The sequence below is a fragment of the Talpa europaea genome, assembly GCF_964194135.1.
Source record: "Talpa europaea genome assembly, chromosome: 11".
Classification (NCBI taxonomy): domain Eukaryota; kingdom Metazoa; phylum Chordata; class Mammalia; order Eulipotyphla; family Talpidae; genus Talpa; species Talpa europaea.
In genome coordinates, this window is record NC_140078.1 from 59,056,832 (window position 1) to 59,075,594 (window position 18,763).

The 18,763-nt window shown below is 44.3% G+C and overlaps 1 protein-coding gene across 2 annotated transcripts in view; it reads left to right on the top strand.

Annotated features, from left to right (window-relative positions):
- Nucleotides 1-374: 374 nt before the first annotated feature.
- The window catches only part of PRICKLE2 (prickle planar cell polarity protein 2), a gene marked incomplete at both ends in the record, with an annotated part of 337,562 nt that continues 319,173 nt past the window's right edge, over nucleotides 375-18,763 (top strand). The window contains 2 exons of one of the 2 annotated variants that reach the window (XM_084247477.1): nucleotides 375-524; nucleotides 1,172-1,257. In XM_084247477.1, the coding sequence (XP_084103603.1) occupies nucleotides 375-524; nucleotides 1,172-1,257 (236 nt within the window). The remainder of the gene's footprint in view (nucleotides 525-1,171; nucleotides 1,258-18,763) is intronic. The other variant, XM_084247478.1, reaches the window with a different exon arrangement.

Consider the following 18,763-nt stretch of genomic DNA (forward strand, 5'->3'; position numbering starts at 1 on the left):
GGGTGAGGGAAGAGGCTTTGGGGGTGGGCCCAGGTGAGGGGAAAAAGAGAGCCCCAGCGGGCTGGCCAGGAAGCCTGGAAAGGAAGAAAGTCGGCGTCGCTGGGTGTGGGGGAGTGATGGGAAGAGCCCGTGGACCGCGGGGCGCACCCAGGGAGGGCGGGGGACGCGGCGAGAGGGGAGGGACCTGCGGGCGGGAGAGCGAGAGGCACGGGCGAGGAAGGAGGGGCGGGCGTGCGCTCCGGAACGAGCCGGGGGCTGCGAGGCGGAGACAGCCAGTCCACCGGCCACCAAGGGTGCTCGCTCAGGCCACGCGCCCTCCCCGCCGTGGTGCGGACGGACCTACGGACGGTGCTGCTTGCAGGACGCGCCCGGCCATGTTCAGCCGGAGCTCCCGGAAAAGACTCTCCAGCCGCTCGGTGAGTGTCCCCCACCCGAGCCGAGCCGATATCCCGGCACCCTCGTCGCGCTGCGAGCGCCCCTGTCTGGTGGCCCTCCGCCCCGTGGCCGCGCACCTGTGGCCCCAGGTAAGCCGACCCCGCGGGCAGGGGCGCGTCCCGGCCCCGCGCGCCAGAGGCGCGGAGGGGGTTAAGTCCGGATTCCCTGTGCGGCCGAGAGCCACACCGGGAACCCGTGACCCTGAATGTCACAGTCTGGGGCGCCCCTGGAAGTCCCCTCCTTTTCGTCTTAAGGCACATTGATTGGAATCCCGCACCAGAGCTCTAGCGTCCAGCCTCTTGGAGCTCCAGCTGCGGTCTTGACTCTGGGGCTATCTTTTGGGGTGCCCTGTGTCGCCTCTTTCCTGGGAGCACCAGTCTGGCTCCAAGCGAAAGAAGCAGTAGTTGTTCCTCAGGGACTCAGGGGAACAGAAAGGTCTTGCTTTTGTTTCTAAGAAACCCATGACCAAGGTGTCTGGGGGAGACAAAGCCCCAGCCAGGGCCATTTCTGAGGGCTAGATGCCCACCCTAGAGAGAGTCTACATACCCTTCCTCCTGTGGGAGCCACCCCTTGGGCACCACAGCGCTGGTCCCCAAGTCCCCCACATCAGAGAGAAATAGTTGAGTCAAACCGTGGAGGTGGGGTGGGAGGGGCAGGCTGTTCTGCCTGGGGCACAGATGCGACTTTGGAGGGAGCCAGTGGTGGAATCATGCTCCTGTTGTCTTTTGTTTTGAAGTTGACCGGACTGGGGCGGATAGAGAGAGGCCAGCCGTGTAATGCCTGTGGTGACCAGTGTCCCGGGTTCGCCCTGCATAAATGGAGGTAGGATGCCTTAAATCCTGTCTCCAAAGGCAGGCCCTGCCATGTACAATGAGTATATAAATGTACACATATATACACACGCACACGCACACACACACATTTTCCCCCTTTTAAATCTCACTTGTAAGTCACATGGAAAGAATGCAAAAGCTGTTCCTTTAAGAGCGGGGCTACATCTGCTACAAATATTGAAGGTGGACGTGGTGGCCAGACACTGGGGGATGTAGGAGAGCTGGGTTTAGGCTGCATTTTCCTGATCTGAGAGTTATGGGTCCCTTACACTACCCTCGGTGTATCGAAGTCACTTGGCCCCAAATAATTGAATGTGGGCCTGGCAGTGTTTTCTAGTGCTACAGGGCAGTGCGTAGAAGTCCCTGAATTAGCTGGTGTTTTCCAATTGTGTTTTCGATTCAGCCCCCGTAACTCTGGGTCCCAACCACAAATCCACCACTGCCCGCCTGTGCTGTGTCAACTCTCTTCGGTGGCCAGATGTTTCTTATTAATGTGCGTGAATGTTGACTTCCAGGCAGCCCTAGCCTGGATTGGAATGATTATGTTTGGGAGACAAGGGATCTGGGTGCCCTCCAGTGCATCTGGCTGCTGGGGCTCTGGTTGGGAAAAGTTGGGGTGCAGACTTCCAGGCTCTCAATTTTGTGATGTCGAGAAAAAAGGCGGATCCTTCCTGGCATCTTCAGGAAAAGGAAAAACCAATGACAGGAGGAAATTCTCCAACATCATAACATAGTCTCTCTCTCTTTGATTAGAGCATCTTCCCCCTCTTTCCCTGACACTCATATACCCCTTTGAAGAGGGATGTTTCTGGATACTGGGGAGAAAAGCTTGCTTTGATTTCTCCCCCAGCCTCTGTGTGTGCTTTTCTACTTTCTCCCAATTGGTAATGTGTGCCGGGTACCCCGTTATAGGGAAGCCCCAACCAGCTCCTTCAGAAATTAAAGGCTTTTGTTCCTGCCTCACATGGGTCTGGCAGCCTTTTTGCTTTTGTTTCAGGGCACTGCGCGCAGCCCTTATGGCTCCTGAGCATTTAATAACTTCGGTGTCAGAGGCGAGGCCAGGCGACCTTATGAATATGTAATGGGCAGACATAGGCGTCCGCCGGTCGTGCCAATGTTGTAGCCCAAATAGGTGTGCTCTGGGATTGTGTTCTGAATGTGAATTGGGAGATACTTGGGAGTAGGTGTGGACGTCTAATTTTGTAAATGAAATCCGGTGTGTCAGAACCGCTGCCCCTTCCTCTCTGATCCACCTTGTGCCCCACCAGGGGCGGAAAGGCAGAGTGAGGAACAAGAGCGTGATTTCTGGCTTCCTCTTCCTGTACCCCCAAACCACTGGTTGTCTTCTGACTAGAGGCCTGTGGATTTCTGACCCCGTGTGGGGTGAAGCCTGGCTCCCCTCCTTCTGGTCTGCGTGACCTCTGCCATCTGGGCAGTCAGTTCCTCTCGCTGCTTCTAAGTATCCCTAACCCTTAAGTGGGATTAATAATGGTGTTTACCTCACAGTGCCACTTTAGGGCTGAAATGAGTTATTGAAAACACATTGCTTGCCCAGTACCTGGTACACGGTAATATTAGCTACAACTGTTGATTATTTTTGTTTTCTCTACGCCGCTGCTCAGGAGGAACATCGCTAGCATCCTCGAGGAAGCTGGGTGTCCAGGTAACTGGACGCAAGAGTGACTGCAACTTTTTGGAGAAGTTTAGACCATTTTAACCCAGCTCATTTTGTGACAGGAAAACAAGCGTTTTCTTTTAGCTGGTGATGGAGCCTTTCTTCTGGAAAGAGACCCTTTCATTAGGCTGAGATGGATTTTCATGCCGAAGCAGTTTCCCCAACAGCAGCAGAAAGGCTTCCCTTTGGCTTCATGAATGGGGTTTTTATGGCAGGCTCACCCTTGCTGGAAAGGAAGCAGCTCCTTTGCCTTGGCTCCTTCCTGTTCCCCCATGGGCATGCTTTTGGGTGACCTTTTGGAGAAGAGGGACAAGCACTTCTGGGTTGCAGCACAGTGTTCTTTTTAGCAGTTTGAAATCCATATCCTGCTCACTTTCTACTCCCTGACTGGGGCAACCATGGCCCCTGGGATAGGCGTCGGTGCCTTTCCAGAAAGGCTGGCCTGACCCAGGTTGAAAGGTGGCCTATGGTTTGACCCAAGGAGTGAATTTCTCTTACTCCAAAGTACCAAGGTACCCTAATTATTGCCACTCATGGTTGGCCTCTTATCTAGCTTCTCTGCTTCCACTCAGCCCACCACCCTCCCCCAACCCCAGTCCATTGTCCACACAGCAGGCATCTCTTAAAAGCAGAACAGAGCCACATCCCTGCCTCCCAGCATGTAGGTGCTAAACTTGAACAGAGGAAGCCTGCTGTAAACAAACTTTGCTTCCCTCTGGTGTACTGAGGAGATCAGGCTTTGAAGTTCAGACAGTGAAAGGCTGATGTCTTGCTCTGCCTTTGACAAGCTGTCAAAGGCAAGCTGTGTGACCTTGGGCAAATGACTTAGGTTCCCTGGGTTTCATTCCCCTCTGCTGTCAAATGGGGATCTCTCTGCTGAACAAATATTTGATGCCTGCTTCGTGCCTAACGTTCTGCAAGTTCTGTGGATACAGCAATGAACAAGACAGACAGGATTCTTGTCCTCGTTGGACAAATAATTACACTTTAGATAAGGAGGTCAGAAAAGGACTCTGGAGGTGACATTTGAGCAGAGACCTTGATGAAGCGAGTGAGGCGGGCCTTGTAGGTTCCGACTAGCCGTCTTACCACCTCTTGGGAGGTTGCCAGAAATGCAGAATCTCAGGCTCTGCTTTAGACTTGCTGAATTAGAACCTGCACTTTCACAGAAGCCCTAGCCAATTCACGTGCATGTTAATGGGGCTGAGTTAAAACACCTACACTGTGGATGCTAACTGCCCTCCTGCTTTGGGGTTTCTGCTGTGTCATCCCTAAGATCCTGTGGAAGACTGTTACATTTTAGGGAGAATTCCCTGAGTGATCATACTCCCCATTAAAAAAAAATTTAGGCACACCTTTAGTGGCAGATGTGGGCATTTTTAGAATTAAAAAAAATTCAAGATTTCCTTGTCTCAGGAGCAGAAGGCTACAATTGTCAGTTAAAGTGCTCTCCACCCCACTGTGGGCAGCTGGGGAGCAAAAGTGGACCCTATTTCCTGCATGTGGCATTGTTGCAAAGAAGTGGCACCGTAGGGCAGGCTAGGGCAAGGCTTGTGGTGGCCTTGCTTTTCATTAAGAAGATGAAGGCATCTTCATGGGCAAGTCAGCATCATTAATAACAGTACTTAGTGTCCTCCACTGTGAGCCAATTTTCTGAGTGGGGCTTAATTGGGCTGCTGCTTTGCAAAAAGTTTGAGCAGGGGTAGAAAAATAGCATTATTACAGTGAAGATGTGCCCTCGGAATGCACAGGTACTGCTGAATAAAAATAGAAAATAGCAAAACAACATCAGCAATAATAGAATGAGTGCTTCCTCATCCAGAGCTGGGTCTCCACATTTGACATAGTTCATTCTGACCAGATACTACCAGGTATGGAGAATCATTTTTCTGGTGAGGAGACTGAAGCTCAGGGTCCTGAACAATTGCCTAAGCTCTCCTGGCTAGGCTAGGCTACAACTCAGGCTCATTTCCTGTGGCTCCCTGCCTCTTGTGACTTCTTTATTGTAAAGCACAGGTCTCAAACCAGAGGCCCTGGGGTCACATCCAGCAAGTGGATGGTTTTTCTTTGATCTGCACAGTATGTTAAATAAGGGGGCTCTTTCTAACATTAAAATCCAGCTTTCCAACTTCTCTTGAAAAATCCAAAGATGTGGGCACATCTGGCCTGCTTTCCTATGTGCCAGGAACTGACAGGAATCTCCCTTTGGGGCATGGGAACCTGGATTTGCCATGGTATAACGGCAGGAAGGCACAGGGGAGGATCGCTATAATCCAAGCAGACAGGTAAAGGAGGAGAGTCCTGGAACCTTGGTGGCTTTTTTAGGCTTTTATTGGGATTCTGCCAGGTTCATGGCAGGTAGGGGTGTGGGGGGGGGGGGTGAGGGGCAGTGCAGGAGACTGGCAGGCCTCCTAGCCCCCAGAGAATCTTTACTTTTTCTGGGCTCTCCAGCATTATCTTGTGGCCTCTGCTTCTCTGCTCATTTTCTTCCTGCTACTCTTCTGTTCTCTTCTCCTCATGGTTCTGCTTGTTCCCTTCTTCTGGTGTTCCGTGATGCCACCCTTATGAGCCCCGTCTCAGCCCAGGTGAATTCCACCTACATATGCCCACACCCTACTCCAGGTGCCTGCCATCAGGCATGCATTCAGGACCACAGGGATCCATCATCTATCCTAATGGTGGGAGGGCAGAATAGCCTGACAATTATTTACCCTACACATGGTCTCCAGCATTCCAGTTATGTGTTCCAGGATGATGTCAAATACTTTAGGTGATCTGTCAGATCCCAGAAGTGATACGAGTTTGTAAATCCTGATTGCTCTTGTCTCTCAAAATGATTAAAAAAAAAAGCTTCTGTAATATCAGCTACTATTTTAAAAATGTTGCCAATGCCAGGCAAGTGTTTTATATCCTTCTTGTGTTTGGCTTATAGCAGTCCTCGAGATGGGTGCGGTGACTTCCTCTCATCTTCCTTGATCAGGAAATTGGTCACAGAGAGGTTTGATAACTTGCCTAAGGTTCCACAGCCTGTTGGTCAATGGTATTCCAATCCTGTCTCACCTCAAAATTCTGTGCTTTGGACTAGGACTTCTCAAACTTGGCTTGCATATGAATTACCAAGGGGTCTGTTCAAATGCAGATTCTAACTGAATAGTCTTGAGAGGGGTTGCCTTAGAGTCTGCGTTTCTAACAAGCTCCCAGGTGATGCTGCTGCTGCTGATGGGGGCCACGCTTTGAATAGCAATTTCTAGAGCAGGGGTCAGCAAACTATAGCCTATTAGGCAAACCTCTCATTTCACCTGTTTTGTGTGACTCATGAGTTAAGCATTGTTTTTACAGTTTTGATGGTTGGAAAAGACCCAAAAGAACAAGAATAATTTGTGACATGTGAAAATTATTGAAATTTAAATTTCAGTGTCAATAAATAAAGTGTTCTCTGAATTCCCAGTCACACCTTTTTGTTTCCATGTTGTCTGGGTCTGGTTTTGTGCTACAGTGGCAGAAATGAGTAGTTGCTACAGATACTTTATGGTCCACAAAGCCAAAAATATCTACTCTCTGACCATTCACAGAACATGTTTGCGGGCCCCCTGCTCTCTCTGTGTGTGTGTGTGTGTGTGTGTCTATGTAGGGTAAAGAAAATATCAGGCTTTTCTGCCATTCCGACATCAGGATAGATGATGGATCCTTGTCCTGAATGCATGCCTGATGGCGGGCACCTGGAATAGGGTGTGGGCATAGGTAGATGGGATTCAGCTGAGTTAAGACTGTGCTTTTTAAGGGCGGCGTCATGGGGACGCCAGCAGCAGCAGCAGCAGCACCAGTAGCAGCCTGCCATATGCCTGGTGAACCCCAAATAAAAAACCTGCAAAACTACTGAGGACTCTGACTCCTCCTTTACCTGGTCTGCATGGGATCAGAAAACCTGCCCTGTGCCCAGTCCTGCCTTTACAGTACAATATATATATATATATATATATATATATATATATAAAAGAAGCTTACTTGCATAGTCCCCCAAAGAGTGGTGTGTGTACACCACTCTTTGGGGGACTATGCAAGTAAGCTTCTTTTAGTTTTAGAAGAAGGGTGTCTGAGAAGCTTTGGGAATCAGGGCTAGAAAAACCATCTCCTCCAATCTGGATGAAGATGGTGCTAAAATCAAAGGCAACCAAAGAACCAGGGAACAGACCAAAGCCATTTTTAAAGGGCATGTAGAGAGGAGACTTGCGAGACTAGATCAATGAACTGCCAGTGGATTCTAAGCTCCTTGTAATCCCTTTAACATTTTGGCTTTGCTGATAAATGTAGATTTTACTCAGCATTAAAAGACTGGTTTTCAGAACAAGCCTCCTGGAGCTGCACTTTCATCAACAGCTGACGCAGAAAGCCCAGGGCTGTGGTAGCTCTGTGAGGTAAATATGATTATGAAGAAGGGTTTGCTCCTGGACAGCACCTGCCTTTGCAGGCAGGATGCTGGCCCATGTGTGGTGACTCTAGAGACAGTGCTCACTGGGTCAACCAAGACTACCTTGAAAAGCAGCTTTCCTCAGTTGCCCTGGCGATTGTGTTCATTGATGGTGGGGCTGTAATTTGGGTTAGTGCTGGCCTGATGTCCTTTAATGGATTGTGATTTAGCCAAGACATAGTTTTCCACTGATTTATTTTGCTTGATTGGGAACACACTTGGTCTCGGTCAACAGATGGGCCAAGAAAAGGGAACAGTGTGTGTGTTAGAGAGACAGAGAAGACAGACACTCAGGCCTGCCATCCTCAAGGTAGAGAAAATTACTTAGCAGCTAAGAAGCTTGCTGGTTGGCTCACTTGATAATGTATCTGAAGGATCTTGCACCATTAGCACTTGACAATATGTCTGATGGAATCTGAGGCATCTTAAGATGGTTTTTCTTTTGAGAAAACATCAATTGGTGCCAATAAATCAGAAACAATGTACTATTGCTTCTGATTTGAAATAAGACAATGGCCCTTAAAAAGATTTAAGTTATACACATATGCACAAATAAAAAACATACACAGTGTGGAGGGGGAACCCTTAACAATAACTTTTATTTTTAAAGATTTATTTATTTTGCATATAGGAACCGGAGTGTAAGCCAGAGGTGTAGGGTGTGAGAGGATTCACCAGAGACAGTGGGGAGCAGAACAGGCAGATCCACTGAAATACACTGTTGAGAGGAGCAGCGGGTGAAATGGGAGAGATCTGCTGCCATGTGGGTTGTTCCCTGGTCAGCCAGGGATGGAACTCCTGCTGCAGTGGCTGACCATAGCTTGATAGCCTGATAGCATTGTCTTTAATTCCTGCGCCACCAGGGAGGCCCAACAATAACTTTTAGAGGCGGGACCAATTACAGCTGGTGGGACAAAATCAGCCTCCCTGTTTTCATTTGGCCTTCTAACTAAGAATAATTTTCATATTTTTTAATGGTTGGAAAAAATCAAAAGAATAGCATTTTGTGGCACATAAAAATTATACAAAACTTAAGTCCATAAATACAATTTTATTGCAACACAGTCATGCCTGTTTATTTAATATCATTTATGGCTGCATTTGCTATGGCAGAATTAAATAGTTGAGACAGCCCTTATCACCTACAAAACCGAAGGTATTTATGACACAGACCTGCGCAGAAAGTTTGCCGAACCCACAGGTAGAAACATATACTTTTTATGGTTTGGTGTTTATTTTCTCAGATTGAATCAAATTATTTTTTATTACCATGATTTTATGGAAAATATTCATCTAACATATGGTCTTTTAGAACTTAATTTTTCACACTAAAGAATACTTTCGGGGAACCTTTCCAGCTCAATAAAGGGCAAAAATCTCAAATATATTAACTTTTAAAATCCTGTATAGGGGTTTTCATTGAATTAAGCTTTTTCTATTCATGGCCAAACTTTGTTTCCCATTGTTACTTAGTATATACTATGTGACAATAGCTTTTCTTATGTTACAACATACCTATGTGTATTTACCCAGATTTATTTCTGTAGTATAATTGGAATCGCTAGGTCAGAGGAAATGAGCATTGAAAATTTTAAGAGAGCTTGCCAAACTGTCCTTCAAAAAGATGGTGCCAATTTCCACTCCCACTCTCTCTCTCTCTCTCTCTCTCTCTCTCTCTCTCTTTAAACTGTGTATGTTTGTGTGTTCTTTGGGCTGAAACTTCGAAACATCTCAGCTTGTATAGCAACCTGGTAATTATTCTTGTTTAATCACCCTGAGTGACAATTTGTGCCTGACGAATAGTGCGGAAAAACATGGAGGAACATGAATGCCAGTCATTCATTTTCAGAAATACATTTAATTTGTCTTTATCCAGAAAGTGATACCCACCTTCAATTGGAAGGTCGGTTCGTTATCCATATGCTTCTGTTGTTTAAGGTTGGTGAGATGAGGGAGAATCTAATTACTTTGTTATTTTCTGATCTCTTGGTTCAAAAACTCAGAGGTTATTATTTAACCCCTCCATTAATGAGTACCCCAGAGGGATTTCCCTGTGGAGAGAGGAACATTCCCTAAAGGGAGTGAATCCGAGATCATTGAGCATTTTGAGATCAAAGAGATTCTACCTACCTTATGAATGGGAAAGCCATGGGGGATGACCTCTGGGGAGAAATGTGTTATTTCCAGCCAGTGTCATAAAAACTTCTAGGAAGCTTGTAAGGGTTTATACGGGAACATTATAATTAAGTGGTTAAAGGGACAAGCTTTGAAGACAATTTTTGCTGGGATTGTAGTCTTCATTCTTCCTCTTACTAGCTAAGTGTCCTTGGGCTAGTGACTTAATCTTTCTGAGTCTCGATTTTCTTATTTGAAGGATGGGAATAATATTCCTTGCCTTCTGCAGATTAAATGGTATACTGCATGTAATGTGGCTCACTGTGCATGGCTTGCAGTGTGGACTTTCTTTATGTTTGTCCTTGTAAGAACATTTAATGGAAACAGAACTGGATAAGAAGTAAAATTGTTACTGGGCAGGGAGAGGAGCACCCCAGGAATCCCAAACCCACCCTCTTTAAATAGGCTCTGCCATCTGCTGCATCAAAACAAAATATACTGTAGTGTGTAAGACCTTGAATGGGAAGGAATTTTGATACAATTAGTGTGCAAAACGAGAGAAGGCAAAGAATAGATGAAATAGTTTCTGATTCAAGAACCCAAAGTTACCCATCCCCTCATGGGTAAATGCCCAGACAAACAGGGTTGGCCCAAAGGAAGGCCTCTGAGGCCCAAAAGCTTGCTGCAAGTCTAAGGCCCTTTGTGGTGGGGGCCCCTAGGAGAGGTGCAAAAGGGGCCATCCAAGTCTGGAATAAAAAGAGCAAAATCAAAATCAAGATAAATGCTGCCATTGCTGACCTTCCCGTGGGTCTCTCACCCATGTCTGTTTTCATGTCCCTCAAGTCCCTGGTGCAAGTTCCAAGGGGCAAGTGCAGCCTCTTCACATGTCTCTCTGTTCCATGTGCCTCTTCCAGGTCTCCTGGCTCTCTGTCCTTCTCTCTCCAGGCTCCTATCCAGCTTCTCCTCCTCCCTGCTCAGCTTCACCCTTTCTTGGGTGGGATGGGGAACCTGGAACCCCCCCTTCCCCTGGGGACCATCCTGTTACCCTGGGACAAGTACACTTCAGGCGGGATGGGCTTGAGTAGACTGGGCTCTATACCCTTACAATCTCTTTAAGTGAAGTGACTGATGTAAAAACAAAATGGAACAATTTGCAAACTATAATGGAGAAATTTAAACTCTGCTTTTGGGGTCTATACAAAATAGAGGCCTTTTGTTTGCCTTGTGTCACCTCTGCGGTGAAAACCACACATCATTAAGGCAAGACTTAATCCATTTTACTTGAGCATTTGTGGCTTCTGGGGTGACATACTAACTAATTTTATGTGAGCCACAGTCTTTCAGTGGTAGTTTCCTCGTCTGAGTCCTGAGAGATATGTATATACAATATTTGAACATAAGATCACATCCTAGAAACTCTCATGATAAGGTCTGGCATGTATCTATATTTTGTTGACATTGTACAGGATTTGAATGTGTTGGTGCCAACCTTTGGAATTTTGTATAAAAATTCAGATTAAGGACTTTCTTTGGAAAAGTAAAAGAACCCGGCAACTCTTGGCTTACATTCCTTTCTTCTTTTTACACAGAACATATGTGTTCATCTTTTCCACAGTACCCACCATTCCCTATTGTATTACACCTGACTTGCCTCACTTATGCTTATTGCTAGTTGGCCAGTGTTGACATCTGTTTCGTGACTATTATTTGAAGAAGCAAGTGAATGATTATGTACAACTGGAAGGATAATATGAATGATGAATTAGAATAAAACTGCCACTTGGTAGGGAAAACTATGCTGAGCCAAAACATCTAAACAATTAAAGCCTCCCTATCTGGAGATACTCTCAGGAAGGAGCTGGCTTCATTGAGGACCTACTAGGTGCTTGACTTCTTTCAAGCAACACCGCATGTCATCTTCACAACAATTGAGCAAGTGTTTGTATTTCAGTTTTTAAATATAAGGGAACTGAGGCCCAGGAGTTTGGGTGACATGCCGCAGCTCACGCAGGTAATAAGTAGTAGAGTTAGGACTTGAAACCAGGTCTCTAGGACTCAATGTTACAACTTTTGTAAGCAATAAAGAGTGCTTAGCTTTGGCATTTTGACTCTCCAGGTCTTAGTATGAAACTTATACCTTGGGGAAAGCAGTTTTATTTTCTCCGTGGTTGGGGAGGAGACCTGAATGCTGTCTATTAGAATGAATAGTGTATGAGAATTCTGACTTAGTTGGTTTATTTGAGGCTGGACTCTTAAAGGTGAAAGTCCTATAACACCATAGGGTGTGGTAAAAGGTGAAAAATTGAATCAAACAGAATGCAATTTCCAGTATGTGGCTGCTTGCATTTTTCTTATGATACCTACATACATTAAAGGGGGCTTCATCCAGCCTGTTTACAGCTTTGGTGTTAAACTAGACAGTCTGGGAGATTTCTGAAAGGGGATGTCTTCAGAAATGCCATTTGCATGTTTCCTAGAGGAAACCTCCACAGAAGAGAACAGTCAAGGGAGGAAGTTTATAGCTCATCCCTTCTATAGTCAACTTTAAGTTGCCAAGCATAAAAGTAAACACGATGGTCATTATCCAGTTTTTGGATCTATGCTTTGAATTTATGCTCCCACATGCTTTACCAACCCTGACACCATGTTGCAAACAGACACAAGCACACTTGGCTGTTGGAAGGCATTTAATGAGAGAGTTATTTGATTTTATGTTTGGTGAACTACTTGGTGATGCAGAAACTGCTTTCACAATTCATAAAAACTGGCTCATTATGTGTACATGTAACACCCGGAGTGGGTCCTCCAAGTTTGAGGAATTAGGCCTCCAGGGGACTTATTAAAAGAATGCAGGTGTTTTCTTTCTTCAATGACACTCTGAAATTACTCTGATAATATAATTCCTCAGTCTTTTGTTCTGCAATCAGGTACCCAGGAGAACTCCTGTCATTTGCATCCTTGATGACTTGGCCTTTGGAGCTTTTCCAGTGACTTATTGAGTTGTTTGGAAATCATAATGACAGATTCATCTCATTTTATGAAGAAGGGATTTGGAGACAATAGATAACTGAGGGATGTCTCTACCTTCTTGGATCTGGAATATTTGAAGCCATGGGTAAAGACACAAAAATGTTTCTATGAGTTCTGGAGGCAGAACATTTGAGAAGCTGTGTCCAATTGCTACAGATTCCTCTTATAGATATATTTTTTCATTAAAAAAATCTTAGTAATAACATTGTTTAAATAGAGTCATTAAGTTAATTTTTATCAAATTGTTGGATGATAAAAGTATGCTGTAGTCAATTTGGAAAATTTAGCAAAGTCAAATGATTTATAAAAAAATTACATAATTACATCACCCACATAAAATGCACCTTGTAGCATGGGGGGGGGTGACTTCTAGTCTGATTTCTTTCCATAGAGTTTTGCATAGTTGTATTTAGATCTCTAGAGCTGCCAAGACCAATTACCATGAATTGGCTTAAAAATAAGAGATTTATTAAGGTTCTGGAGGCTAAAGATCTAAAATTAGGGTGTCAGCAGGGTCCCCTTGGAAGATGTAAGGGGTAATAGGTGTCATGCCTCTGTCCTGGCTTCTGGTTACTCTCAGCAATCCTTGGCTGTGGATTATGCACCACTCACATCTCTTATTTTGTCATCACATGGTGCTGTTCATGGCAGCCTCTGTCCCTTTCCCTTCTGTCTCTCTCTCTTTTTTTTAAGATTTATTTTTTATACAAGAAATGGGGTACAGGTCAGAGGTACGGGAGGTTGAGAAGATCCACCAGAGACAGAGCAGGGAACAGAACAGGCAGAGGGACCAAAGACACAGCTGAGGGGAGCAGTGGGCGAGTCAGGAGAGGTCTGCTGTGCCATGTGGGTATCTCCCTGGCCGGCCAGGAATTGAACCCGTGCTGCAGAGGCTGCGAACAGCTTCATAGCACTGCTCTTAACCTGCTGCACCACTGGGGAGGCCCTCTTTCCCTTCTCTTTTATGGGGACTTATCATTGGATTTCGAGGTTCTTGACTTAATTACATCTGCATCAAAATAAGATCATTTTGAGGTTCCAAGTGGATGCAACATTTCAGGGACTACTATTCAACCACTATGATAATTATGGCAAGGAAGCATCTGTAGTTTTATAGTCTTAAGAAGCATGCCTGACTAGGACTTTGCAAATGTGTGGTTGTTAACACCACAGTGACAGGGAGACCTGGGTCTTGACTTTGGGACATTTGTGGGGAATACGCTTTATTCGTCTTTCCTAGGCACAGCTGAATGTTGGCAACAGGAGGGGATTGTACAGGCTGTTATTAGTGGATGGAATTTGCTGCTTATATTGATGAATTCAGCTGTCTGAATCAGTTGACCCCCACCCCCAGGTCACCCTATGAAGTCCATCCATCTTACAGCTTTTGTTCACTGCGCCAGGGAGATGTATAGGAAATGAACTGATGGTGTGTGGATAGTTATTTGTGGGAAGAGCTTTTGGCCCTGGGGCCTTTTAATTTATGTCTAGGTTATGTAATTGATTCACTTTCAAAGGGGAAAAATGAGCTTCTTTACAAATGGAAATTCTTCATAATCCTAGAAATATGTTTCATTTCTACAAGATCTTGCCTGTGCTCGTTCACTGCACTATTCATAACCCCTTCCAGCCCCCGTTCTCTGTAAACACAATCACAAAAAGTATAAAGTTAATTCTACTACTTCATTCCCTTATTTCTGTTAAATCCAGCATGAGTGGATCTAGGCTTTTCAGAATAAATTACCTGAAATAAAATGAAAATGAATTATATTGTCATTGTCATCACCATCATCATCATCTTAGTAAGCCTTAATCGAGCATTTACCAGTCATGTTATGTTCTAAGTATGTTTCTTATAGTCTCTTATTTAATTCTTGAAACCCTTTATGAGATAGACTTATTTTCCACATTGGTTTCATGAGGAAACGCCAGTTACTTTTAACTTATTTTGTAGTTACTTGGCCAAGATCAGCTAGCTAGTTAATATGAATGAATTTCCAATTTATTAGATCTCAGTTGGTGCTTAGAATTTCCTTTTCTAATCAATTAGATGCTGCTGCTAGATCAGGAAAAAAAGCATGTGAGAACTACTGGTTAACACCTAACTCATCCCTCCAGGACTTTTGAGTCACATCTGGGGAGATTAGCTAAACAGATATAATTGACCATTCAGTTTAGTAGTCACAAACTTCTTATCACCAAGTCATTTTGATCACTGTCAAATGATTGCTATTGTTGTTAAGGTTTGGAGTTAAGATTGGAAATAGATCCCCCTCCAACTTCCCTTTTCAAGCTTTAGTATATTCTTGGCCTCCTCCTGTTTCCTATCAATTAGAGACCATGGAATTTACTAAAGTGGGCTTTAAACTCTTTCATCAGCTGGAAAGTAGAACCAGTGAAGGTCTGATATCTGTGAAAAATACTGAAAGTTAATGAGATGTTTGAGCCCCATCAGATAGTAAAATACAGATAAACACATGCAATTTGCAGCAACATGGATGACGCTGGAAGGGATCATGCTCAGCGAAATAAGCCAAAAAGAAAAAGAAAAATACTGGATGGTCTCACTCATAGCAGGAATCTAGAAAACTTAAATAAGGGACCAGGAAAATGAATAACTATAAGAAAGTGAAAATCAAAATCAACAAAAAACTATGAACCAGAGACACTTTTTGGGGGGTGGGGGCCAGGAGGGGAGGGATTGGGGTCAGAATGGGGCATGTGCAGTTGTATGAGGGAATATAAAAATAAAATTTATTATAAAAAAAAAACAGATATGAAAAGGCCTTGAATGGAATGGAATATACAATAAATGTATCTTGTTTTCAAAAAAAAAAAAACACAAAAAAAAAACGATAGTAAAATACATTGCAAGGCTACAGAAATGAAAATAGTATGGTACTCGGGCAGGATAGAGAGATTCCTGTGGCAGACTAGAATAACTCCAAGCTAGATCCACATCTTTGTAGGATAATGGCATAGAGGAAATGTGACATTTAAAAGCAATGCGGTGGGGAGGGGGGAGTGATTTAATGAATAGTGCTAGGATAAACTGCTTTCTATGTGGAATAGAGAGATTAATTCACACCTTTTAAATGAAAAAAAAAAACTTATTATGCATAAACACATCTTTTCATATGTGGAAAGGAAAAGACTTGTCTAGATTCAAATATTTCCCTATGATTTTCTCTCCTCTCCCTGTCCTCTAGGCACTGGCCAGCTTGCTATTCCTTAATCACAGCAGGCATATTCCTACCTCAGGGCATTTGCACTAACTGGGCCTTCCCTAGGCCCTGATTATCCACCCCCCACCAATCTGGGGATCCACAGGCTTTGCTTCCTCATTTCCGTTATCCTGACCTTTTCTCCAAAGTCATTTGCTTAGAGTCTTCCCTGACCTTCCCAAATAGACCTCCAGTCAGTGCCTTTCCCTTCCTCTCTTGTGCTTCTTCTCAGTACTTAGCACTGCCTGCACTGTGCTTTTAATGGAATATCTGGTTTTCTTTCTGCCCTAGAATGACTTTAGCCTATGTGGAAGTTAAACTTCATAATATTTTGTTCCATGACTCTTCTATTCAACTTCCAACACCCAGAAAAATACCTGGTGCCTAGCAAAAATCTCAATAGAATTTGTCAAATGAGTGAATAAATGAATGGGGACATGAAACCCAGAAGTCATAAAGGAAGATTATTTTGACATGAATAACTTCAATATTGTCAAACGCCAAAAGACAAGTTGAAAAAATTATTTGGAGCACACGATATACAGAGGGCTAATTTAAAAAAAACAGCAAACACAAAAACAGCTCTAATAAGAAAAATAAATGATACAATTCATTAGAAATTTGGGCAAGGCATCTCATCAAGCAGATGTATGAGAAGGTATTGTTTGTCTTAGTAGTGATTTTCCCCTTTCTAATGTTTCTGTTTGTGACTTCATTATAAAATGCTGTTAGCAGATTTATTCATGCAGGGTGGTGGAATCTGTATTCAGTGGACAGGTTTCCTTTACCTGGGGACTGTTAAAGTGGTACACTTACTCTCATGTTTTCTCTTAAGTTTTGTTCGCTTCTATTATGAAGATTAAAAGACCCCCTTGAGGTTCCTCAAGATTTTGAATTGCCTGTGTTTGTGAGGGATCCAGAGCTGTGATAGTGTGAGCCAAGGGACAATAGGAAATGACTATAAAACTAGCTACAATATCCACAGTATCAAAAGGTCACTTTCATAGCCAGGGACAATGGGTATTTGGCCTGTCCTGGGCGTAATTCTGTATTTCTTTCCTTTCTTTTTTTTAAAGATTTATTTATTTATGTATGCAAGAACTGGGTGTAAGCCAGAGATGGGGGGGGGGGGTTGAGAGGATTCACCAGACAGAGTGGGGAGCAGAACAGGCAGACTTACTGAAATACACTGCTGAGCAGCGGGCAAGGCAGGAAAGGTCTGCTGCGCCCTATAGGTTAGCTTTTTGGCCAGCCTGGCATACAACTTGGCTGCAGAGGCTGGTGATAGCTTGGTAGAGCTGTCTTTAACCTCTGAGCCACCAGGGAGGCCCACAGATTCTGTATTTCTTGTCCAGGTTACTTGGGAGTGCTGCTGCTGGCATTCAGTGAGCAGGAGATAGAGATTTGTTTTGCAGTCTGAGAGTCAGGGCCATCACAGTCCTGTCCCAGCTACAGTGGCATCCCCCTCCAGAAACAGTGGAGAGTGTTGCAAGTGGCAGATGCCTTGTACATACATAGTACCTCTGATGTGTGGAAACCTGTATAACTACCCCCCATCTCAGTTTCCCTCATCTGTAAATTGAGGGCCCCATTGTTATTGGTGGTAAAACTACTAGGGCTTTCCTTTTGAAATAGCTAACAGAGGATTTGACAGGAAGAATCTAAAATAACAAAAGTTCTTCACTTGGTCCCCTTGCTGGATAGACTGAAAATCCCCATTCCTTCCATTTCAACTTGGCGGTCTCGCTCTCCCCATCCCTTTCATGTTGTAGTGTTTGCCAAGGGTGAATCCTTTGCTCCTAAGCCTGTTTATGTCAGTCGTACCTGCTGCCGTGGTTACATAAGTTACCTTTATAAGCCGGTGAAAAGCTGATGTGAAGAGAGTTAAATCATGCAGTAAGTCACTCATGTGGAACAGAGAGAAACAAAACAAAGAGACAGTCAAAACCAAACCAAAATGAACCCTAGAAATCTGACTTGAAATTGAGGCTACCAGAGAGGGAGGCTGGAGGATGGGGACAAGGGGGGAGGGAGGCCAGTGGACTATGGTGGAGGATTATGGGTGCCATGGTAGTGGGTGTGTTGTGGTAACATACATCTGAAGAGGGGTGAGCCTGTACCCCTAAATCATGAACAGTGTTGTAAACCAATATTAGCTCAATAAAAAAATAAACAATACAAAAAGAGAAGAATTGTTATTTCTATGAAAACTAAGCTCAGTACTTGGAAATAACCCAATAATGGAATACTGAAACAAACCATTTGACTTCAGTTTTGTACAAAACAACTATAAAACATTGGGAAAGAGAAATTGTAAAATGACCTAGATTTTTATTTGACAGCATCACTTAGTTTGATGCCACTATTAAAAAATAAACAAAAGTGAAAATTGAAAAAGATGCAGTAGAGCTGTGTTTTATGGATGGCATAGAAGGTATTCTGATCTATAAACCCATATGTGAATGTGTGGTTATATCTGTTTCAAGAAAAACATTTAACATCTATTTTGTTATTTTGTGATTACTAAATTTGACAGACACTGCTAAATGCCCCCACATCCATGGCCCTCTTCTTCTTTAGAAATATAACCTTCGGGCTGCTCTGGTGGCGCAGGCAGTTGAGCGCTGCACTGTGAAGCTGTGCACAGTCTCCTTAGTGTGGGTTCAATCCTGGCCAGCCTGCGAGGGTCCCACGTGGTGCATCAGACCTCTCCTGTCTCGCCCGCTGCTTCTCTCAGCAGTGTATTTCATCAGTCTGCCTGTTCTGTTCCCCACTCTGTCTCCGGTGAACCCTCTCACCCTCCCTCACTTCTGGCCTGTACCCTGGTTCTTGTATAAAAAATAAATCTTAGGAAAAAAAAATATAACCTTCAGGGCCACCTTGATGGCACAGGGGTTAAGTCTCAGTGCTATGGAACTGTCTGCAGCCACTGCAGCATGAGTTCGATCCCCAGTCAGGGAGCTGGCTCACATGGCGCAGCAGA